The following is a 25836-nucleotide window of genomic DNA, read 5'->3' as shown; positions in this document are numbered from 1 at the left end:
CCTCCATACTTATGACCAGACATTGAGTGTATGTCAGTCCTGCTGACCATAAGTGTGGTCAGCAGGCATTACTAAAAAGCATTCAGTTGAAATGTTTCAGCAGAAGATCTATTTCTGCAATATATAATAGAAAATATAATTTCTCTGTTGAAGGTAATCCAAAACAAACTATCATTTCATAGAATGTAGGGAGCACTGCTAACAAGGTGCTTTAGGAAAGTTTTGTGTAAGTAATATTTTAATAGTTCCTTCTTTAATTTAAAAAAACATCAGCACCCAAACATGACATGTAATTGCTTTATTAATAGATTCCTCCTTTGGTTTTTTTTTGTTTTTTTGTTTTGTTTTGTTTTGTTTTGTTTTTTGTTTAGGAAGAGCCCTTTGTAATGGTGTCTGAAAATGTTCTGGGAAAACCAAAGAAGTATCAGGGCTTCTCAATAGATGTGCTGGAAGCCTTGGCCTCTTACCTCGGCTTTAAATACGAAATTTATGTAGCACCGGATCACAAGTATGGGAGTCCTCAGGATGATGGGTCATGGAACGGCCTGATAGGAGAATTGGTGTTTAAGGTAAGGTCATTAATCATTTGCTAAGTAATAATGCATGATACAGTTAAGAAATATGTGTTATATTCTGCTTGCATCAGCCAGTAACCAATTTTACAGGTAATTGATAACACTATGTTTATTTCACTTTGCCAGCACTTGAATAGTGTGCATTGGGCAGCACCAAAAGGGCTGGATACTTGCTAGTAGCTGTTTAAGAAGCAGGGTGATCTCTCTTTTTTCAACCAAAGTAAAATCTAAATGTAGTCAAATAATGGGATGCACAGCATCCTAATTAGTTTGGCAAGACCTGACACAAATGAATTGAAGAGGCTGTTCAAAAGAGGAAAAGTTGGTGTTGCAGTAATTTGTGATACATTACATAAATAATGTATAGCACTTAGAAAAATGTTGATGTGATGAATATATGAAGAATATAATCAACAGAAAATGTTTTATTGATATATAATGACAACACATTATGTAGATGTATGAATCAAGAGTAATATATTATCTATTCTGTAATTAATAAACCATTTAGTCTACCTAATTTGACATTAATTGTTCAATATTGTATTATAAATAAATTGAACCCAATGCATATGCAATGTTTTCCTTTTTTCTTTTTGCCACTCCTTGCATCTTATCTGTTTGGAGTTTCTCACATTGAGAGAAAAAAGACTAGGCAGACTTCTTTCTGCCGGTGCCTCATTTGTACAGTGAATATATGTATTTTATTTGCTCTTAATTAACATGTAAGGGTAGCTTTTGCAGCTGTACAGTCCTACATTTGTTGTGCTTCCTTAAAGAACTGCAGTAGATATTAATGAAAATAACTTAGGCATTGGCTACAGAAGTGTTTTTCCAAACATGCAGGTGGAATTTAATTTATAAGCACAGCTAACGGTAAGGAGCACCATGGTCAGGCACAGGACCTAAGTCTTTCAATAAAGGAAGAGAATTTTTTTTAAAGAAAATATTATCCTTCATGGGTTAGAAACTATTGATAGGTTTAACCTACTCTGCCTTCCTGATCAGAAAGTCTGTTGGAATGGAAAAACCCAGCTACTCATACTGTACCCATATCACCTTTCATATACCTACGCTGTAATAATAAACTTCCTTTGCCATCTCCCTATGTCCTTATGAAGCTGGAATGTGAGATTGTGTATTCACAATTGGTTAGTTGGACATAGCTAGAAAAGTAGATTTTCCATCATCTTCTAAGCCTTGGCAACCAAAAATCTGTCATCTAATTTTGAGACGTAACACCACAATGGCCCGTTGATTTATTTTTAACCATTCTTTCTGCCTCTAAATCTGATGTTATGCTACACCCTACTCTGCTGTACTCATCAGACCGCTGCATTACAGACTGGAGGGATCTTAATTCTAGATGATCTGGAAATGGAATTGGGCCTAGAATATTTTTGATGTGTCTGCAACAGATGATTGGTAAGGCAGGACTCATAACAACTTAAATAGCTCCAAAGAAAAAACAAGTATGGCATTTTTGTTCCCTTGGCAGGCAGGGATTCAAAGGAATAGCTATTGAAGGTGGTAACCACCCACATCTGTAAATCCATGTCTCAAGTGCAACAGATTTACCAGCCTGCAATGATTTTGCTGTAAATGAGTCTTCATAGGTATGAAATCTTTCTGCGCATCCTACAGTGTATGAAGGGTTAATGGAACTGCATTTGGAATTCAAAACCCGTGTTTTCCCTATACTGTGGCAGTCTATAATTTTTCGTCTTCCTTACCCTTGCATAATTAATTAGCAGTAAATGTTCACTGTGTCCTTCTCTCCCTTTCTCTGTCCCTCTTAAGGCAAAAGAACCTCTGGGCAAGCAGCCAGTGTCTATCTACCCTACCAAGTGCAAGCTGTTCTTGTAAGGCTGCTTTCTTATTTACTGTGAGCTGTGTTCTGCCCCCAGAACTCACATTTTCATCCAATTGGCAGCAACTTTATAAGGGGAAGTAAAGGAGCAGAGAATAGTTTTAAATTAAAGGCCTAACCTGATTGAGAAACAGCATTTCCTTGTTTTCCCAACCAAGTTGTGCATGACAGTCTGGCCAACAAGTGGAGGAATTACAGAAACAGTGGGAGTACTCTTTGCCTGTTAGTGTGTCAGCCAGGAATGAGTTCTGCAAGAGACAAGTCTCACTTAATGGTGATGGAAAATAGCTGCCTTCTCTTTTTTAGTGCACAAAATCATACAACCATTTAGGTTGGAAAAGACTTTTCAGATCACCAAGTCCAACTGCTATCTAGTACTGCCAAGTCAATCACTAAATCAGGTCCTGAAGTGTGCGTCTACTTGTCCTTTCAGTACAAGGGAGGGTGACTCAACCACTTCTCTGGGCTGCCTGTTCCAAAGCTTGGCCACCTTTTAGTGAATGAAGGTTTTTAACATCTCCTGGCACAACTTGAGGCCATTTCCTCTTGTCCTATTTCTTGTTACTGGAGAGATCAATCCCCACCTCAGTCCGGCTTCCTTCCAGGCAGTTGTAGAGATCATCTCATTGAGAAAAAGGTGCCTTTGGCCACTCCAGAAGATGTGCCATATGAAATAGCAGTTGCTGTAGCAACCACATAGTTTCTGTGCTCAAGATCAATATTCACTTCTTGCATTAACCATCTTCAGCCTGCAGCAGTCTCTGGTGCAGGTCCTGGTATCAGGGAGAGCAATCCCAGGCTGATCTTGTTTGTAGCAGCCCTGCTAGAGTTTGGATAGCAGGGCAGGAGCCCAGCTGTGCCAAGTACATGCCCTAGGCCAGCAGCTGGCTTCACAAGCATGACATCGTGCCTAGTTCATTCTGTTCCAGCTTTGAAGACCAGGTTTCCGTTGGCTGCTAAAATAGAAGCTGGAATCAGCAGAACATAGTAAGTGGTCCTTAATTTGAACTTGGAAATTGATTCAAGCCTCCCCTCCTTTGATTGTCAAGACCTGTATTAGGTACACACTTGGTTAATGCACCTTTTCTAGTCAAAATAACCTGAATGTAACCCTGCTATACAAAGGTTTCTGTTTGCTAAACACCTGAACCAAGTGGTCTTCAGAGAATAAAAAATGCTCTTTGAGAGAAGCACATGAGGCTCTTGTCCCTCTCCTGTCAAGTGACCAGGGCTCTCACTGCATCTTGTAGAGATTCATCTCACAAACAGGATTAGTTCAGAGAGCAGCAGCTCTCTGTGGAGAGGCTAAAACCATCTCAAGGGAGCAGTGCTTTACCACAAATCTTTCTCTTACTGTTAATGATCTGTTTTCTCACTGTGATTCCTTTAGTTGCCCTCTATCCAGATGGTCTGTATGACAGGCAAGAGAAGTGGCTAATGCCACTTCTGGGAGAGCACACTAGGCTTTCCAGCATGACTCTGGGCTTTCTGGTGATATTCACATCCATCAACCTTTGCTAGTCACATCTTGCCATGCTACCTTGATTGTGAGGATTTTTTTCCCAGTGAGGAGCAGTGAGGAAGCAAATAGCATAGGGAAAGCAGCCTGATTCCACTTAGGTCCATCAGAAAAGGAAAAATACATGCTTAATCATTTCTAAGAGAAGCTGCAAATCAAGCAGAAGCCTCTTGTGAGCCTCTTTTTCTATTGCACTTTCTTAAAGGGGGGTAGTATAAGAAGGGAGAAACCATACAGGAAGGACAAAGTGAGAAAGAAAAAATAACAGCTGAGTATAAGGAGAATTATTTGGATCCATGTGTATTAGCTTGAGTAAAAATGTCTCTCTGAATGGTTTTTCATGTCCATATTAATGACTACATAATGTGGGACTACGTTTTATCACTTCTAGCATTTGTTGAAACTTGATTTAATATTGAAAATGGATAAAAGGCTGGGCCTCACAGGACCAGTTTAGAATAGATGAATTTATTTTTCCTGTTCTTGATGATGAACCACAGGAAGATTGATTTCCATGTGTATGAGATGTGCTTGCTACAGCAGTAGCTTAGGGATATTTTCAGGGATTTCTAGGCTTTGGTGATAAGCTGGTTCTGTGACACCAGTAGCAGTGCTATCAGACCCTTTAGGTCTTTTCTTTTGGATTTTCTCATTCTGGTTATGTTGCTCTACAATGGCCTCAGGAGAACTGCTGCTAAGGAAGATAAATATAAATTTCTATGCAGGTCACACAGAGCAAAATAATGCCTTTTGCTGTTTTTTCAGTCTGTTTCAGGAGTCACAGTTTCATTCATGAGAAAAGTGTAAGACATATGATGGTTTTTTGATTTTGGCACTGCAAAAACTTAGTGAGTGGAGAGCTATACATGTTTATAATTCAGATTGGCAGCTTTATATCTAAATATTGACATAATTGCATGAATTTGCCTTTCTATCTCAAAAGCACTTAGTGAACCTTTACTTCTTTGAGCTGATGTCTTCTGTGATCCAATCTGACATGTTAATGACAAGCTTTTAATTTTTTTCATCTTCCAATTTTGAAACACAATGACAGAATCTATATGTAATCAAGGATGCTCACTATCAGTAAATCAAGTATCAAAATAAGCTTAAACTTGGTTTTGTGCTAAAAGTGTAGTTTTCTGGGAAACTGGTGTTTATGATCCAATTTAGCAAGTAAAGAATATGAGTTTATATATTTCAGTGTAGCTTTTTTTCCTTTTTTATTTATTTTTTTTTTATTGAAACAGCTAAACACCCGAGTGCTGAAGAAGTCAGGGTTTACCTCTTTCCTTTCTGTTTTTCACTTTACTACCTCTCAAGAAATAAAGACATATAGAAGCACAGAATGGCTTAAAGACCATCTCGTTCCATCACTACTGCCATGGGCAGGACATCTTTCACTAGATCAGGTTGTTCAGAGCCCTTCCTTGAACACTTCCAGGGATGGAGTATCCACAGCTTTTCTGGGCAACCTGTTTCAGTGTCTCACCACTTTCACAGTAAATAATTTCTTTCTAATATCTAATCTAAACCTACTCCCTTTCATTTTGAAGACATTCCCCCTCATCCTGTGACTCAAGACCATTGTAAAAGGTCTCTCTCCATCTTTCTTTTAGGCTCCTTTCAGGTACTGGAAGGCTGCAATTTGGTCACCTCGGAGCCTTAATTATATATGTAGCATATAAAGTACCAAGGCATAATTATATCACAATTGTTGCTGCAGTTAGAATAAAGAAAATGCAACATTTCCATTAGCACAATGTTGTTCCGCTGTCATAGCTGGTTGATAACTGGAACTGAACCATAATTCTGGGGAAAGTAGAGGGACTACTTCCCAGAGATGCAGATTAGAAGCAGTATTTCCATAGATACTGTGGTGTCTCATTCTTTTCTTTAATAATCTTCAATTATTTAATTGGGGGGGGGGGGGGGAAGTGTTTTGCTGTAAAAAAGGGGAAAAAAGCATAAAGAATTCTATTAGTCATACAGTCAACTATTATTTGGTAAAAGTATCTTTACTGGTGTATGTTGCTTTTCAGTAGAGGATCCTTAAGCATCTTACAGATTGCAATTTGAATGAGAAACTCAATGATCTAGTATGGTAGGGAAGTATTTTGGTAATATACTGACAATTAGTAACCCAGCTAACCTAATCAGCAAAGGCTGAGTCTAGGACTTTTTTTCCCACATGTCCTCCTTTACCCCTAAATTCCTATTTTCTTTTTGATACACATTCAGGGGAAAAGGCCCAAATCTATGCTATTCATTAAATGCAATCATAATTTCTTGTTTGACAACTATTGGACTTGTGTGTTTGTAAATTGTTTGAAAAACATATTTATGTTCACAGTTGTGGAAGACAATTCAAGTGCTGGCTGGTTTGCACCTTGCTCATTGGAGCTGGGGCTTGACTGTCAGCAGGTGCTGTGAACCACTTGAGTCACTTGTTGAGCAGAAGGTTTGTAATGAGAGGATAGGGAGACTTGGATAACCTGAACGTTTCCATGGATAATTCTAATTACTCACTGAGTTTGCTGCTGCCCATGGGCAAAGGGCAGTTGAATCATCACTCACAAAAATGTTAGGAAGGGACCTGAGTGAATTCATGAAGTCATGCTTTCAGCTGTGCTCATCAACAGACCTTCACTAAGCACCAGAGAATTTAACACACAAATTATAGCTGAAGCTCTAATTCATAGCTTTTAAGAAAATCAATATTTTCCAACCTTTTTTTTGTCCAAATCATCAGGCTTCCAGCTAGGTTCTGCCATTTTCTCAAGCCAGTGAACAATCAATATAAAGTAACATCATTTAAACTGAAGTTTTAAGAGCACTGTTATTAGGAGTGTGTTTGTGCCATGGGCTGCAGAGTGCTTTGCACATCATATTAAAAGAGCCCAGCTGATTTACAAAATTTTCTAGTCAGTTTCAGCTGCCATACCTTCCCACTCAATAGTTAAAATCACATATCTAAGGAACTAGGAATCTCTGCCTTCTTTGAGCAAGAAGAAAGAAATTCAAGAGAGTTAATGAAATCTGACTCGGTACTTTCCATTTTTTGTGCTCTCCTCACCCTCTTCCAAAGGATCACACACTTCTTTAGGCAGAAGAAAAATAGAATAAATCAAGGTAGTAGAAGTTTAAATATTTTAAGTAGTCTTTTGTCATATTTAAACATCTAGAATTCACAGTCTTATTGCTCAGTATTTGGTATTTTTAAAATGGCATTCATGTGTCTGTTTTAAATAACCTTTCTTGTTTTCAGTGAAGCTCTAATTGTACCTGTAAAAAGTAAAGTAGCACTTGCTGTACTTGTGCCTGGTGTCCCTGGAGACCTAATACATACTGTGAAATACAATGATTAGATCAAGAAATGTTATTCATCCTCTTTTCATGTGAAATGTGTTCTTTAAATTACAAAAAAAAAAAAAAAAAGGAAGTGGCACAAAGCAAGTCCAGGAGTCCAGGCTAGCTGCATAGCTGCAGGACAGATTGGCACTGCTGGAGGAATTGCTTGTCAGTACGATACAGAGGAATTAATTGTAAAGGAACTGCATGCAGAATCTGCCCTTCTGCATTTTCGATTTTGTAGATAAAATTGATATTTTATGGCATTTCAAGTGCTTCTAGGGTAGTAGCCGTTTGTCATGATCATCAAATAATGAAAATATTTTATAAATTTGGCTCTACTATGAGGCAACTAATTTCCTACGATTGGATCTGCTATGCACAAAATCTGATTTTTGCCACAATGGCAGGAATGGCTTTAATAGGCCAGATTGACAAAAATGACAAAATAAGAAATAGTTATCCTCCAGGTATTATCTGTGTTTGTACTATTTTGATTTCTTGGACAATAATGACAAGGAGAGCTGATGTGCTGGAGTCCAGCAAGTGAGGTTTGCTTGCAGAAACTAAGACACGTGGTTGATCTACCCTGCTCAAGCCTTGCCCACCTCTCTGTGCTCACATACATGATGCTGAAGATCTCGGTCTTGGCATCTGATTCTCCCTAAGCTTAGCTGCTATAAATCACAGAGGAGCTGTGATTTTTTTGCAGCTCCTACTTAAGCACACTATTTTCTCTTCCTCCCCTCAGAGAGCTGACATCGGGATCTCTGCCCTCACCATCACCCCCGACAGGGAGAACGTGGTGGACTTCACAACGCGCTACATGGACTACTCGGTGGGCGTGCTGCTGCGCAAGGCAGAGAAGACAGTGGACATGTTTGCCTGCCTGGCCCCCTTTGACCTCTCCCTGTGGGCCTGCATTGCTGGCACAGTGCTCCTAGTTGGGCTCCTGGTCTACCTCTTGAACTGGCTCAACCCCCCGCGCCTTCAGATGGGATCCATGACATCCACAACTCTCTACAACTCCATGTGGTTTGTCTATGGATCCTTTGTGCAACAAGGTAAGAGACAGAGGGAGGCTCTGCCTCCAACAGAAAACCTACTTATCCTCCCCATTGCTGTAGAGACCCTCCCCTCCCCTGCCTCCCACAGCCCACAAGGAACTGGGAGCACTGGAAAGCCTTGTGCTAGAAGATTTCCTAGATATTTAGCTGCCCTATGTGGGAGCCCTGAGAATTTCGGAGTACTACATGTTAGCTTGTGATTTGTTGTTTTGTTATGACAGAAAGGTGATTTTTCTCTGAGTAAAAAAAACTATTTTTCATCAGTTGCTGGAAAATTATTCAACATGAGCAAGTGCTATGTTCTTACTCAATCAGACAGAGAATGCTGGGATTTGGATTTTGAACTAAGTTTAGACCAATCAGCAGTGCTAAACAATCTTACTGTGTCTGATATTCTTTCCTCCCTCTTCTGATTTATTTCACTTTTCCTATCTAATGTTTAGATTCAAGCTTCTCTGGCTTACCTGATAGCTTTCCCAATCCCATCTAGCATCTGGTGTGGCCCAGGCTGGTCCCCAGGTCTGCTTATATTCCCAAGTCCTTCACAGTGTTGCTCTTCTGGAAGAGTTTTAACCATGCATCCTGAAGACATCAGGGACTGCAGATCTTGGTTGGGTATATACTGCTTAGAATTCTGGTCTACAAGCTGAGGTTGTAATGCAAAGTGAAATAACAAAACACAGCTTAATATAAGAACAAAGGGGGTTTAGATAATAACACTCGACAACAAAACAGAATGAACACCTTCTTGCTTGTCCATGTAATTGTTCCTCAGTCACTGCTGATACTACAGGTTCACCTATTTTAATTTCACAGAGCATCTGCTCTCCAAAGAACCATGGCCCAAACAGCCCCAAACTCGCAGAGGGTTCTTTGTATTTTTAACCTGCATTTGGATGGAACACTATAGGTAAAGGTGTAATATTTATGTAAAACTGGCAACGTGTGATTTAGCATTACATTATTCTCTTTTCAAAACAATCGGATGACATCCATAAAAGCTAGAAGTATCTATGAAAATCAAGTATGAAGCTCCTCGAATGGAAAAAAAAAAAAGCTAAAATAATGTCACTGTCCAAAACAAGAAGAAAAGCTTAAGCTGAGACTTTCCTTGAGAGGGGTAATTTTAAACACATAAGCATAGAGACATTGCTTTTAAAATTATCATTTTCATTGAGCAGTGATAGTCAGTGAGGAGAACTGAATAGATAGTTTCAGGGTTTTTGTGATTTTTTTTTTTAAATAAATAAAACCAAAGTTATTTATTAAAGTTATTTATCTCAGAGTAGATGAGACCTATGGAAGTTTTTTGAGTGTATGTGAATGGGTTTATAAAGCTCTCTTTCTGTTGAAAATATCCCTAGTGTAAGTGTTTAGCAAATCCAACTCTGAGAGAGCAGTTGGTCTGCTACAGAGTGAGACTCATTACATCTGTCTTCCTCTTAGGTTAGAGCTTGTGAATGAGTTTCTTTACTACACACATTTGAGCCATTCCACACAGGTTTATTAGCCTGAGTATCCCTCCTATACTCCCAACAGGAGTCCCTAAAAGCTTTTTAGGAGACTGCCCAGCTAAGGTTCAGAGGAGGCACAAGTGGTTTTATACACCTCAGCCTGAACAATTGTTACCTGAATTTTTTGCCTCATGTTTATCCAAGGAAGCCTATGTTGCCTAGTTTTCTGAAATTTCCTAACTCATAGGTCCAGCATAGTAACCCACAAGGGAACCCTTGGACAGATGCTCAGTTAGCTTAAAAAGAAAAGGATTTTTTGACCAATCAATGAAAATGAATGCTTAAGGAGGGCTTAGAGAGAAATCTTGAATTCAGCATGAAATTGATGATGAAGTTAGACCTAAAGAAGGGGGACCAGGTGGAAACAGTAGCATAATTCAATAGGGAGAAAGAAAGAAAAAAAAAGAATTTATTTGAGCAGATCTGCATCCGCTCCCTGTGGTAAGAGGTGTCGCACATGAGGTGCAACTCAGTAAAACCTGCTGGTGGTACAAAGCATCCAAAGCTATAGACGTGTATCTATAGGTTTTTCTCTCCCTCAAACAACAAGCAGAACTGTCCCAAAATAGCTAGAAGAAAAAACAAAATACTTTGAGAAGAATTTATACCAAAATACATTTACTTACACTTATCTATACCAAAATGCACTTGCTGACTGATATAAACATAAAGACTCAGAAGAATTCAGAAATTTAAGAGATCCATTTATAATGCCAGCCTGTATTTCACATTCAATTTGAATATAACAAAACCTATGTTAGCTGAAGTGTTATTGTTTACTAATCCTTGTGAATACAGCCATATGAAAATAATTTTCATTGACAGGGTAACTGGCTATTGTGCTGATTTTGCCTCTCTTTTCATTCATTATCTCTTCATTCAGCTTTTATTTGTTTTGGAATAGTAAATCTGTTGCTATTAATTATGATTGGCAAATCTTAAGCGTAGCAGCATGGGGCATTTCAAATACTGTCACGTTCACTTAAGAAATCTTTCAGCAGCGATTTAAAGCGTGACAAGGTACTCATTTCTGTTATGAAAACATTGAGCCAAAGATGCTTTTATGCCCTGTGCTGACATAAACAAAGCAGCTTAAACCAAAGATTGTGTGTGCTTTGATAGTTCTGGATTCTTTTTTTGGGGCTAACAAGTGATTTGTGTGATTTTGGATCATCTTCTCTTTCTTTCCTCTAGACAGAGGAAAAATTTGCAAGCATGCAGACTGGCTTCAGACCTGCCATGGTTCTGAAGAGAGCCCTCTGCTGCAAAAATACAACTCATTCTTTAAGGAAATTCATTACCTATTATGATTGAAACAAAGAGCTCATTCCTTCCGAAATAGTTAAAAACTTGGCAGATTTCAGCAAGTAGCTTTAGTTCACTGTGTCCCTTTTTATTTTTGTTCAGTCTTGACTCTGATGTCTCGTTCAAATGCTATTAAAAAAGTTTCGACCTTTTTCAATTCTTGAAACACCAAAGAAAAATACTGTGTCACTGTCTATAGGCAAGAGTCAACACAGATCAATCCAATGGTTTTTAAGGCAGATCTATAATTACTGTCATACTCAGTTACAAAATTTAAATATTTTTAGTTGCTTCCATAAAGGCAGACTGAAATTTAATGTGACTGCTACTTGTATCACTTAAAGTTAGGTCTTGAACTTGGCTTTCACTTTCTTACCTCCATATTTCAGTCACCACTCTAGGCACCATTTTGAGACTGGTAATATGGAGATATATTTTAAGTTTCCTTTTTTATTTGACATTCATTCATTATTGAGATCAGCCAAAATAGTTGACATTATTTTTTTAAGATATATGAGGATAAAGCTGCAATATAATTCAATTAATATAAAAGTGTATAAAATGCAAAGGGAGTTTTTTATTCTGTGCTCAAGCACTTCATTATAAAAATAAAAAAAAAAAAGAGCAGGCAGTGCACTGACATGCTTTGGCTTCCTACCCAATATACCCACTGAATTTGCAATATATTCTGACTACTTAAAGATTTTTAGGTGATCTTAGACATGCTGCTGTGGGTTATATTAAAAGCAAATGCTTCTGACTCTGAAGTCAAAACTCAGGCATGAGTAATTAAGATAATATCTGTTGTCTCTGAGTTGTCTATTCATCTAAAGATGAAGAAAACTCATCGATTCAGACTGTGGAGGATTGCAGTTGTGTTGAAGTTTAGTGTCATGGCTTCTGAATTTGTATTTTTCCTTTTGCTCATCCTAGAAAACTAAGTGGCTAAAGCTCCTCATTTTGCTTATTTTGAATATTATCTTTCACAATTGGACAGAAATCTGGCTCTAGTGAGCCCTGCTTTGGGACAAGGGACAAGAAAAGGACAAGGTCCCTTTCTGCTTCAGAGAGTCTGAGTGATATATGAATAATGATATATTTTGTAGACTTTGTTCAGCTTTTGTGCTACTCTATACAACCTTCTCTTTAGCCAAGATATTGTTGCTACTCGCTCAAATTTTGCCCTTATTAAAATATGCCAGTATAGGGAGCCTGCTATATGAATTCTCAGAGAAGAAATTTGGGGGTTGTAAAAACTAAAACTAAAAACTAAAATCTTCATCAAGATCAGCTGAATCAAGTTGCTATGTCTGATTGCTTTTCTACTTGCTGAGAACCTAGTTTAATCTCCTGAAGGTTTTCTATTAGCTTCCTATTAGGGGTTTTTGTTACAAAATGCTCTAGGGAGCACTCTGCTCTCACCAGTACTGGAGAAAATCAATGATTTAAGAAACAAAAGTTCATGATCTAGAGTTACTGCCAACCCTTTCTGTATAATAAAATTTTTTGAGGCAAGTAAAATGCTGCATAGTATTTTACCAAGGACTTGTAGAAGACTGTTTTTGGGGATTGTGTTTTGAAGGCAGCCTCTCAAATTTTGCTTCAGAATTCAGTGATGAGATAACTTAGTATAATAGATTTCAATGGAATGTTGAAAAAATAATGAAGTTAGAGAAAACGACAATGTTTAGTATTTGATATGAAAGATGCTATAAAATACATACTTTCTATCTTATCACACTTTGCTCATTTTGCTTTGAATTTTTATGTGAGAGAAAGTATTTCTGGATTGGCCTGGCAGGATTTTAGATTATGCAGGTAAAGATGCAAGGCTCTGTTTTGTTTGGGTTTGGGTTTTTTTGGTGTAATAGAAAATATCTTTTAAATGGCTGAATCATTCAAGATTTAATCACTTCTTAGTGATTGCAACAAAACAAACATTCATTATAGTTTTATAAATAGAATTTGACCATAGGATAATGAGCGCTTGAAGTATTAGCTGCAAAAATATAATTTTCTTCAGAGATCTTAATACACTTGCTTAACCTAGAAAAGTTATGAAATGGATGCTGTTAAAGCACCACTGGTGGGCCATTTTTTTATCCCCTTATATTTGTTTAAAGTGCTGGTCACAACTGGAGGTTTTGATTGGTCATCAGTGGTGTCAGTAATGGCCAATTATGCTGATAATACCTGGTAAATGAGCAAATCTTACTGTTTGCCTTGAGTAAATTACATTTCATAGGAGCAATAAAACAGCCTCCAAGCTTTGGCACTTCAAAGTCATTATAATACTTCTCAGATGGTTAAAGCTGCTCGGAATTCTTAGTCTTCTTCCTTGTATTACCACCCAAGGTGTGATATAATCCTCCTGAAACGCACTGCCTGGAGTCTGCTGTTGCTTAATAAATTACTCCATCTTGCTTATCTCACTCTTGGCATATCCCTATCAGCAGGAAACCATTATGCTGTAGCAACATCCTTTCTTAGTGACATTTTCTCTTAATTAACAGTACAACAATCAAATATTTAATATTCAGAGGAAGACTCTTCTGGAAAAATTCTGTTAGAAATTAATTATATCTTCACATGTGATATTTCCTGATGAAATCTGATTTATTGGTGTGGGGGGGAGGGTATGTTTAGAAATACAAAAAAGATCCAGTATAAAGTAAAAGGCTTTAGGACTGGGACCTAGTTCCTAATTTGGTTTCTGCACTTGATTTGCTGGCTGACCACAGAAACATTATTTAAAGTCTTAGATATCAGCCCTTAGTTTTAAAATGGAGATGTTACCCATCTTCCTTCATAAAAACATGTTTTATACCTTCTGATAAAAGGCAAAACTTAAATACCAGTCTCATTAATTAACAATTTTAATTGCTCTTCAAACTGATGCCAGTCTTGACATATTCATGTAGCAAGGGGAACAGACTTGCTGAGCCTGAAATGCACAGCACTGAGCTGGGAAAATGAAAAGTCAGATACCAAATATGCTAGGAAACAAACTACATACACCAGCAGATTTATTTGTGGCATGATAGTTCCACCTTAAAGTATGACCTCCCCCAAATCCTCATGTCATTTGGATTAAATCTGGGCTAGTGCATCAGTAAGTGTATTTATCTTCATAAAGCCACCTCTCTGAAATGGGGCTGCAGCCCTGTGGTGCCCAAGCTCCTTTTGCATGTCTCAGTGGTTTGGCCAGCCCTCTTGACAGCACCCAAAAATGAGTACATTTTGGCAATTGTGTCCCGTGTCTCAAATGTATTTGAAAACCACAAATGGTCACTGGAACTGACAGTATCTACTGAGAGCTGTTGTCATGTATGCAGTACTCTTTTGTAAGCCTTGGATGTAGCTTTGTGTCCTTTCAGAGGTTTATTTGATAGCCTTTTTTTGAAACTGTAGCTCCATGGAGTAACCATGCTCCAAGTAAAATGTTCAGTAGTGTGGGCATTTGTTTGCAGCACTGTGATATCACTAGTGTGAAACCACCAGGGGATATGCTAGGATTTTCCCCTAATTTGAAGTTAAGATTCAGGCAGTTCTCAGAGGCATCTTAAATACTGCATTTCTACATGTTCTCTGCACATAGTTCCTTGAGTAAGAGCACTGGGTACATGAGCCAGTCTACTTAGAGATTTTGTGTCTGATACACTGTCTGTGAGGAGATGGAGAATAAATGGCAGTGTGAAAGCCCAAAAACTAACTTAAAACTGCCTAAGGCTAGCTCTGATTGACTGTGAGAAGGTAATGTCTGTCTGGCTGTAGTGTAAACCCTGATCAAGACCAAGCGAGGCAAAAGGAAAGTAGAATTGGATGTCATGACATCTGTCCATCATTCTTTTTCTTTCAAAAACATCCTAAGGTGAATGTTTTACTCAGAACTGTGTCTTTATTTGTTGTAATTTCTAATGTGACTACATGCTGTAATTGAGTAAAGAATTAATAAATTAGATTCAGATTAGGTAACCAGTTTTGACTTTTCAGGGTTCACCTGCGTATAATATACATTTAATTGAGGAAACAAGGAGAAACCATTTAGGAACTGAATGTTCCTTGTGTGGAGGAACCCCCATTTTTTATCTTCAAATATGTTTAGGAGCTGAAGAGGTAAGTCTTACTTGTCCTGCTACTTGATATTCCTGCTCAGGAGTTTACAGATAAATTGGCAATTTCAGCTGTTTAAAGTAGGGAGGAAGTAAGAAATGAGTTTTAGCTTTATTAAAAATACTCCCCCTCTGCTTGGGATGCCAGCAGTCTCATCTGCAAACTGATCAGCCTTTTTCAGCTGAGGACATCCAAGGCACCAGACAAACATGGGTGTTAGAGGGAACCCACAGTAGTTTTCTGTTGCTTTTCTGCTCTGTGAGGAGTCCCTCCTCTGCAACAGCTGTGCCATTCTGCATCCACCCATGCAGAGCCACTTCACAGCATCAACTGGTGGGTAGGTGCCAGGGAAATTGCCTGAAAGTTGTAAAGACAGGAGAACCAGAGGTTTTTAAGCTGCTGGCAGAAAGTCTCCCTTCTTCAGCAGATGAGGGTTTCTTTCCTCAGACCTCTTGTAATATTGAAGTGTTTATAAAAGGAGTAGACCAAAATTAATATATAAAGGAAACAAAAAATGCTATCAAATTATTTTTTAAACTGACTTTTTCCTTTCCCTGATTGTTGAGGGGAAGGAGGCGTCTCAGCATATATAGTAGAATGAGGGCTGTCAGGGGGCTTTGTTTGTATTTTTTTAAATCTAGTCAGCTTCCCAGCATGCAAATTAAGGGGATTACCTTCATTATAGCAGCATTCTGTTGTAGGAATCTCCTGCTGCTTAATTTTTACCCTTCCACTGGCAGTAGAGGAGGGAAAGATCTTAAAGTAGAAGTTCACCTCTTCAGTGTTTTTGAAGTTAGTGGGTTGGGACTGGGTTAAAAATACCATTACCTCACCTATCAGGCAAAAGGGAGATGAAGGAACATGGGTGGTTTAGACTGAAGTCTTGTCTTGCCCCACACTAGGACAGAATAAATGTAGAGATGAAGGGGAAAGAAAGTCATCTGCAAACAGGCTGTGAAGGAGCAGTGATAATAAATCTGTTGAGTGGGGTGTTCGTTGTTCATGCCCAGATATACTTGCTAATAGAACATTTCTAGCCATAAGCATGTACCTCATTCTTACAATGGCTTCTTTTATTTCTATATCCCCAAAGAGGAAAATCCTCACTATCCTGTAAAGTCACCTTTGAAGTCCCTTTTTACTTCTGAAAAACATGAATTGTGATCTTAAGCAGGGTGATAGCTGATTTGCCGTGAAAACCAGGTTATTCCTCTTTCAAACATAAGCATTCATATTAGTGATTTTCATCAATAAATGTCATTATAGCATTTTTCTGTGTGAAACTTAAAAGAATGAGAATTTCATTCTGTCCTCTGTTCACTGTCATAATACTACATTAGGTCATCTGAGTTTTAGAGATCACTTTGATAACAACATTGCAGGATGTATCTGAAGTGGAATTTTAGTCTAAATTTTAAAACTTGCTATTTAGGAACATAATCAGTGCTCCTGCACTGGTGATGATTGAATTCTATAAGGTTAGGAGTTCATTGGAGAGAGGCATTCTGAAATTTAAAGGATAACTAGAATTAGTGACAGGAAAACTGAGCTAAGGTATCTGAGATGCCTGTGATTCACTTGCCTCTGAAGTAGTCAGGGGCCACTCTGTACTGATGGATGCTTGGAAAACTTGGAAGAACAGATTTATACAACAGATCATAATTCTTTAAAAATTCAAGCAAAACCATATTTTGTGGTGTGTAATCCTTTTTTTACATTCCCTTCATCCCCTAAATCTTGAGTCACAGAATCATGTAGAGGTAAAAGGATTATGGGGAAAACTGCTTGTCAAAAGATGTGAGGGCTGTACTGGAATGTTTGTCCTTATGGTCACACCACATTGTTTTGTGCTTTGCTTGGTTCACAGTTGCTCAGTTTCAGCCAAAGGGAACTCTCTCCCTCATTTTCATAATGCCCTGTCTGACAGGCTCTTTGCTAAAGCCACACTTTAATACCTCATTAATTACATTGTTCAGCTTAATGTTAATTTTACATACAGATGGTCTGTTTTCAGTCCATTGTGCACAGTTCTTGCTGCTGTCCCTGAAGGTGCTACATACAACCCTGTCAGCAGTGCAGGAAGACTACACTAAGCAAACTGTATGTGACAGTAACACACACATCATCTCCTCAGCCACTTATGAATATGTACCAGAGATTATAATTGTGGCTGATTGCTTGAGGCTTCACAGTGTTTGAATCCAGCCATTAGTAAGTGAGAGATTTGGTCTCAGCATCTCTTGAAATCTGATCTAAACATTGCCAGTGTGCAAGGTTATTTGTTAAGATCCAGTGCCAATATCCTCTAAAATAATAGCAAGCATATATCACTTTGATGCCTTCCCAGTGGCTGCAAATAGTGCCTTTACACCGGCATGCAATCAAGTGCCATCTTAAAAGCTCAAATCTCATCACAGGGCTCCTGAGGAGCATCCCCAGAGGCTCCTTGTGTTTCTTAAAAATGCCCATTGAGCTCTAATTTGTGTTCTTCTCTGTGTGTGTATATTAGTAATTATATTTTGTAGAATTATTGACCTATATTTTGAAAGTGGCAACAAAGAATTATCTGATCAGAGTTTTGTTTGTTTGTTTGTTTTCTGGTTGTTTTGTTTTGTTTTGCAAAGAGCTGTTGGTAAAATTGCTAGGCTTATTGCACAGTTATTTATGATTATGTAATTGAATGGTCCTATATTTGGTAACCCCAAAATTAAATTTGAAACCCTGATAAGTCTTCTAATAAGCCAATGCATTTCAACAGTATTTTTACAGTATATTTTGGCCAACTGATTCATGAGAGGTGGACAGCAAGCCTCAGTTCCAATGTGGTCACAGTTACAGGTATCAAAAGATACACTTTCAAATATCAAGACTTGTAGTATAAGACTAGTACTAATTAATCTAAGGGCTCCCAGTAACTTCACCAAATATTAGTGGATGCCTCCATTTTCATTTTAGTTGCAGTCATTGCTCCTCTTTTGTGGTAGCAGCAGAGGAGAAAAACAAAATATACTTTGTGATATATTTTCCAGAACTTTTAGAAGCACTGTAAAGGCTACTCATGTCCTCTCTGATAATGTTGCACAAGTCAATACAATGTATTGGCACTATATTAATGCAAACTAATGTTTGCTATTTTTTCTTTTATCTCTTGTGAACTTTGATTTGCAGGTGAAAATATATTTTGTTATTTCTACAGAAAAACAGAAAGTGACCAGTGCAAAATTGTTAATATCTGAAATAAGTCATTAAGCTTGTGGGTCTAGACCTAAAATCCAGGAATTGATTCCTATAGTTCTTGAAGATTGATCCTGTAAATACTACATAATAGGAATGAAAATCTGATTAATGTGTGTAATTAAAGCATCACAGACACCAGGAGAAACTAGAGCACAGCCATTTGCTAAATGGTGATACAATGGTTTCCCTTCCCAACTTTTGCATTATTGCCACCATTTCAGCAAGATGGGTGGAAAGAAACTATTTATTGTTGTGAAGGGAATTATAAATATACTATTCCTAATATGTTATGCTAACATCACTTTAATCAGGTAATTATTAAAGGACTGTTTGGCCTTTAAGGACATTGATTTAATGGGAATTAATTTAATGATTGAACACTATTTGTGTAACATTATCATTGCTAGTGATGCAGAAAATTGGAATCTCAGCTCAGCTGAAAAGAGTTTAGACTTTTTATTATCACATTGGATAATATTCTACTCGAATGTAGTTATTAGACCCTTTTTATACTTTCAGTATATATTTAAATGTTTGGGGTTTAGCTAAAAATTTATGAATAGAAAAAGTAAGTTTAAAATTTTGTCATTGTACTGCTCTCCTTTTTGATAGAGGCTTGAATTTCTGTTTAAAATAGCCTTTTAGAAAGTCCATTCAATTTTGGGTTTGGCTTGCTATTGCTTCTCCCATAAAACAAATTTTCTCTGTTTTCATTCTATGCTTTCTCTCTGCAAACCTGATGATACTTTTTAGGAGGAATAGAGTTTGGTTTATGGAAAAGTTTTGTAATTTTAAAGACACAGTAGCTTTTAAAAGTAGCAGCAGAGCACAGTTCTATCTAGGTTGTTCTGAAGTTGAATCCTGCACTGTCTAGTCACAGCTTAGTGGAAATGGTGAGCATTATAAAAGGAGTGTGATCAGCACCTGAGGCTTTAGACAGAGCTAAAGCTGACCTTTGTAGTTACAGCTCCCACTTAGCTAAAGGTATGTTGTCTCTGGATGCCCTCCTTGGTTTGCCCTTAGGGACACTATTGTCGCAAATTATTTTTCATCTTCCTAGTGCCTCTAACTACTGTTGTGTATTAATTATACTCAGGGAGAAAAGGGGAGCATATAGTGAAGTGGTGCATCTGACAGGCTGCTGCAAATAGATTAATTTTCAAACAAAATTGTACTCAAGGGTGTCTGACAGTTCCTGCAGTATCTTGGCAGAATTTTTCAAGGGAGCCTGGTGGCCAAATGATTAGCCCTCTGTTACTAGAATGAAGCTTTTACAGTAGACACAGCAAGTTAGGCAGGCAGGTATTTGAAGACTGATGGAAAAGTAATTTGGTAATAGACATAGTAGGGATTTACAAACACAGTAGGTTGCTAATCCAGTGTTGAGCAATGCTGTAGTAGCCTGAAATGCTTTGTACTGGGTAGCACTGACCCTTTCCTTGATGCTGGAGGAATTTCTAGCTTCAGAGAGGATATTTTCAAAGAATATGACTAAATAACCTGTATTTTAAGCAAAATAATTTATGAGCAAGCATTTCACCAACTTTTTGGATATTTCCATTTGTCCATCAGGTCATATGTCAAGGCCCTCTGACCAGATTTAGAGATGGGTTCTCTGGGCTGTAACTTGATGAGGGCTTTTGTGGCACTGCCACTGGTCCTTGATTAGTCCCAGCATTTGAAATCTCAGCATGGGTAATCTTTTCCTATTAATGAGAAAACAGAGCTGAGCAATGAGCCTTAGTGTGTGAGTCAGGTGCCAAAGGCACATCCAAACAGCTACACAGCAGTAGCAAATGGAGGATTTTCAGAGGGAGTTTTCAAGATATGAGATGTGGCTTGGAGGTGATTGCTGGCCAGCAGTAACAGAGGGTGACAAGGTAGCACGGTAATCTCTCTTTCAGATTGGAACTACCTGGTGCCTGGCCTCGTCGGCAGGAGTTTGGGGAAAGCCTACATCTGCCTCCACAAAGTTGTGCATACACTGTCAGGTTAGCTGGCTTCCAGAGCTGCTGATAAGGATCTTTACATGTATAAGATGCAGCTTCTGAAACTCCTTCACAGACTTCAGATAACTAGGAGTGATTTGAAATAAGCCTGAAGGAGAGGAATGATGGTTTCAGATTTTCTCCCTGTCACATAAAGGGGAGAAATAAATGAGGGGAGCTTTCTTTTGTGCATCATTGCTTCCCTTCTGGGAGTGCAATGAGGACAGTGCTTCCCACCCAGCTGAAAGAAAACAATCTTCCAGCAGAAATATAATGGGATTAGTCAGGGGATCATTACACTAACAACAACAAATGGCAAGAGTCAGTGATTGTTTAGTTCAGAAATAAGACATTAAGGGGCAAAAAATTAATCAGAGCACCAAAGAACAAAGTGAAGTCATTCTTTAATTGCCTACAGAGCAGCAGGAGAAATCTGAATAATAAACAAGAACAGTTAGAAATACAGAGTTGATCTTCATGGCGTTTCTGAAATCTGGTAGGAACACTTGGAAATATTGAAAGCCAGATGGACAAGGTGGGTAAAAGGGGAAGAAGGTGTCACTATGTCAGAATGGATTAGGTATTTCAGAGGTTGAAAATTTGGAAAGAACTGATCTTGGTCTTTTTTGTGTGGCTGTCTGCTAATGGCTGGGGCACAAAATGAGATGGGAGAGTTTCTGCTGCAGGCCACCAAATCACACTGGAGTGGAGCTCCTGTAGAGCATCTCTGTGATGCATAAGGGAAAATATGATGTAAAAGGGACAGGCAGGCTGAGAGGTGTGTTTCAAGCCTCCAGCTGGCCATGCTAAAGTATCTAGAATACACAGGTAGAGCATATTGAAAGGAAAAGGAACACAAAGTGTTCAATGCTACACACTTCAGAAAAAAAATGACCTGGGGAGAAAGTGTACCCAGAGGTGAGGCAGAGCTGAGAACAACAGGAAGGAGGGAGCTGAAAACTTTATTAGGAGATAGAGAAACCTTAATTTTATTGGTGCATTAGGTGAAGGTAATACTATTCAAAATAATTATGACAGAAAGGCAATAAATATTTCTCTTCTGTGCTTGTGAAAAAAAAGCTAATTAAATACTTTCTGTGTAGTGAAATTTAAATGGCAGTACTACCATAATTCAGTTTAAAAACAGCAAATTCAAACAAATTTCACCCAAGCAGTTATGAGAGTTTGCTGTGTAGCTTCCAAGATTTCTGTTTGCTGACTTGAGTCTTAGAACATTGGGCAGGTCTTAGAAAGATGACCAAAAGAACTTATTGTAAACCTAAAGGCCAAATTGAACCTTCAATTCAAGTTTTTCTTCAATCTTAATATCTGGATGTAACAAGATCAAAGACTTAACAATTTCAAAATTTTAACAATTTCAAAAGATATAACCATTAAAAAAGACTACACATTACTTTTACTATTTTATTATAAAAAAAGAAAGCTTTATCTTTGGGATCTGATGAAAACTTTTATAATTGCTTTGGTAAATAAAAAGAAAGTTGGATCCCTTCCAATCCTACTATTTCCAAGGAACTCAAAGAACAGTTCCTAATATATTTGGAGTATTTTCACAGCATAGTAATAATACATAGATGCACTGCTCTTTCTCTGAAGAAATGTTTCATGTGTCAAGCAAACTATTTGAATGTCTCTTTTTATATATAATTTTTTTGTTTTTAAATCACTACATTTTAATACAAGCCAAATGCTACAGGAAGAACAGGTGGTGTGGTGAGTAAAAACTATAGCTGGTTCTCAAACTTCTCCACACCTTGTAAGGTCTGGCTGCCAGCCCTGCCTCATGATCAGTTCCTTCTCCTCTCTTAAACCCCTGCAATCTGCCAAGGTGTGCAAGGATTGAAAGTTCAGCCACTGATTTACAAGCTTATTTGGAAAGCATAACCAATCCAAAGAGTTGTGTTCTCCTGTGGAATCATTCGCCGCGCCTGCTGTGGTCAGTGAGTGTCAACTTCAGCACAAAATGGAATATTACAAGCTCAGGTTATGGCATGCCAGCTTAAATGTTATGGATGAATACAAGTAAAGTTCAAGGAAGAATGGAAAAGGATAGATTAAATAAATGAAAATAAGGGAAGAAAAATTCATGATGAGAAATTTCCCGACAACTTCCAAGCTGCATTTACTTCACAGCTGGTAGAAATAAGTATAGGCTTCATTGACTGTAAAATATTTTTTGTCCTATACTGAATTGAATATTTCCAATTGAAAGTAGGTGAGATTTTATATTATCAGGAAAGTTTTTAGCAGAACAATAGCAATATCTAATGCTCTGAAAGATTCTGCCTTTGAAGAGTTCTACTTTGCAGTTTTGCAAAGATCACAGAGCTCAGTCAAACTTTAGGTTTTGTTTCTTGCGGCAATAAAAAGCAGAAATATAAAATACCTTTTCCTCTTTGTTAACACAAACTACTTCCCTTACAAGCACTATTAATGTCTCTTTCACAAAGAAAACAGAAGACATTGATCTAAACTGTTTGCAACAGGCACCTCTGTTTCTCTAATCTGCACCTTTTTATTTATGGAAATTGCAGATGCACAGTATAATTTATGTGACTGTTCTAACAGGCTAAAGGCTAAATTGCAGACAGCTCCCAAGCCCTTTGTGCTTTTTTACCAAAGGCCAATAATTCACTGAATGTGGACAGAATTTTTGTAGGAAAAAACAGAATCAAAATCTGTCCCCAGATAACCCACCCTATTATCTCTTCACCTTTTTTTTCCAAGCACAGTTGAGATTCTTGGTTTTAATTTTGATAACATTACAGTTCCTCAACAAAGCAGTCACAATTAACATATTTTTCATGGTTCTTTAAATTATCTGGAAAACTCCTTACACAGAAGCTCAGCTCACTGCAGTTTTTCTTCAGGCAACCAATTGACAAATCCTGAGAACAAGATGTCTGGAAAAAGTGCCTATGCATTTTGAATTCTTCAAATTTAATCCAGAATTATAAAATAGCAAGATTTTACCAGGCTGTGATCCTGAATTTCCCTATTTTGCCCATTTGTCCTGTGTTTTCATTCCTCCTTCTTGCCTGTAATCCTCTCTTGTGATTTTTGACATGAAACCTTCAAACTGAATATTAATGAGGGAAAATAATTTTTTTAAGTAAAAATGTGTATGGTAATTGTGTAGTTTAGCATTTTGTCTTCTAAGTTGAGTGTTACCCTAGTATTTAAGTTTGTCATAATTATGCATTCTATTGTTTGCATTATCAAGACAATGCATTCTTTTTCCTGACTTTTGTTTAGCTTGAAGCACTTGGAAAGAAACAGGAATAAACAGAAATTTATAAGATAAGTTACTGTCTAAGCCTGTCATCTGAAGTAGGCAAGCATTAAAATGGTCTAGGATTGATGAAGAAGAGCTGCATTAGATGAGAGTGGGAAGACTAAAAGTAACTTTTTTCACTGTGACTTCTACAGTAATACAACTTTTTAAGAAAACTCCCTATAAGATAGATTTTTTTTTTTGTTCCGTTTACTCTGGAAAATATCTTTCCCTTGCAATCTGAAAATTTTAAAGGCAGATTCAATTTTTCCAAGTGATTTTAGCTCCCATCACAGATCAGATTAATTATATTGGGAGATGTAGCCACAATGTAGGTAATATACAGGTAGTGGAATTTTGTGCTGCCTTATACTGTACTGCAGGTGTTTTGGAAAGACCACAATAATAAGCTATAATAATATTGCCTCTGTAGTCCTTTGAGGTCTGTCTCTTAATGTGACAAAGAAACTCCTGGACTGCTGTCTTCTATGATTTCCATTTGTTTCATGAGTGGGGCTCAGTACTTTTAGGTGCTGCTCATCATGCCCCAAGAGCAGAGGTTTTTCTGTAACCACAACCAGTGTGCTGACCTCCACTGGTGAATTCTGCTATAAGAAATGAGGTGTCATAGAATTCTGGTCATCAACTTGTGTCTGCACTGCACAGGTGTCCCCCTTTGCCATTAGGGGTTACTCAGCTTTGCTGGTATGGTATGAAAGACAGCAGCAGGCAAAGATTTGTTCCATGTATTTGGCTCCGTCCTGCTTTGTGCTGTGTCCTGTAAGCAGCCTCTTGTAACTAGAACATGGTGTGATACATGAAGATGTTAATGCACCTGAAACTCATCCTACATCTTGGAAGGCAGAGCTCAGGGAGGTTTGAATGCCTGTCCCTCCTGCACACTAAAGTCGAGTTTAGTATTTTTTTAGGTTTGTTGCTCTCTGTCATGGTAATGTTAATGGAAAAGCAGTGATTGTTGCTCTCCTGAGTCACCTGGCACTCTTCTGCACTGAGAAGATATGGATTGGGACTGAAAGAAAACTTCATAAAGTTTTATCCCCAGAAACAAAACTGGGGAGAATAAAGAGGTTTCTTAAGGTGAACTGCTATGGTGCAGGAAGTGTTTTAGCAGAGATACAATGGAACAAGACTGTATCACATTAAGTCTCCTAACAGATGCCAAAGAAATGGTACCATGGTGGTAAAAGATCTCCTTTGATTTTTCTTCTCTTCATTTACTGAGAAAGGTGGAGTACCCTGCCTGAAATGAACGGGGTCTATGCCTTTATTAATGTTCAGCTCTTTATTAAAAAGTCAGCTCGGTAGCCGAAGGGTGAGAAAGCACGCAGTCTGTCCCTGGAGTCTCCGTGGCACACTGGTAGCTGGAGGTGAAGAGGTGTCCATTCTGGATCCAAAGTCCCAGCAGACCATCCTCTCTCCTTTCCTCCTGGCACCGAAGGATGGGGGGATGTGCAGAGCCTGCTGCCGAGGTCCAGCAGCAGATATCCCTCTCCTTCCCTCCTGGTAATGCCAGGAAGAGTGTCTGTTTTCCTTGTGCCTGCTTCCCACAGCCCAGTCCAGTCTGGTCCTCTGCAAGTTATGGTGACAGGTCAAACACAGACTAGGGATGGGGTTCCCTTTTCCCCAACCAGCACACCCATCCAGCCCCCTCCACTGTGCCCATGTTTTTCATTTAGGGGTGTTTTTCATCCCCAAAACCCCCTCCCATGATTCCACTGGATTATTTTGCATCCCGGTCCTAGTGTGGGTGGGATTGTAGGTGATTCCCAGGAGCAATTAGCTAATTAACATTTCAATGTCAGTACTTAGTTGAGCCAAGCATCCCAGCCAGGCTGTTTTGTTCATAATACTGCCTGTTTTGCTTCAAAAAATTCATGCACTTAGGCAGTTTGGTGTCAGCCCTGCTTTAGAAATGATGGTTTAAGAAGCTTCAGTGCACAAATTGTTAGAGGAATGAGGAATTATTTTGGTATATGTTTAT

The 25836-nt window shown here is 38.2% G+C and overlaps 1 protein-coding gene across 3 annotated transcripts in view; it reads left to right on the top strand.

The window, feature by feature from the left end:
• Positions 1 to 25836, top strand: part of GRID2 (glutamate ionotropic receptor delta type subunit 2) — a 680704-nt gene that overhangs the window by 551292 nt on the left and 103576 nt on the right. For all 3 annotated transcript variants that reach the window (XR_004148251.2, XM_021550296.3, XM_021550297.3), the window contains exons 10-11: positions 372 to 569; positions 8067 to 8379. Coding sequence is in view for 2 of the 3 variants with exons in the window: in XM_021550296.3 (XP_021405971.2) it covers positions 372 to 569; positions 8067 to 8379 (511 nt within the window). In the remaining variant the exon portion in view is untranslated. The remainder of the gene's footprint in view (positions 1 to 371; positions 570 to 8066; positions 8380 to 25836) is intronic.

This window comes from Lonchura striata, chromosome 4 (genome assembly GCF_046129695.1).
Source record: "Lonchura striata isolate bLonStr1 chromosome 4, bLonStr1.mat, whole genome shotgun sequence".
Classification (NCBI taxonomy): Eukaryota; Metazoa; Chordata; class Aves; order Passeriformes; family Estrildidae; genus Lonchura; species Lonchura striata.
This window is presented reverse-complemented; position numbering and strand designations above follow the sequence as displayed.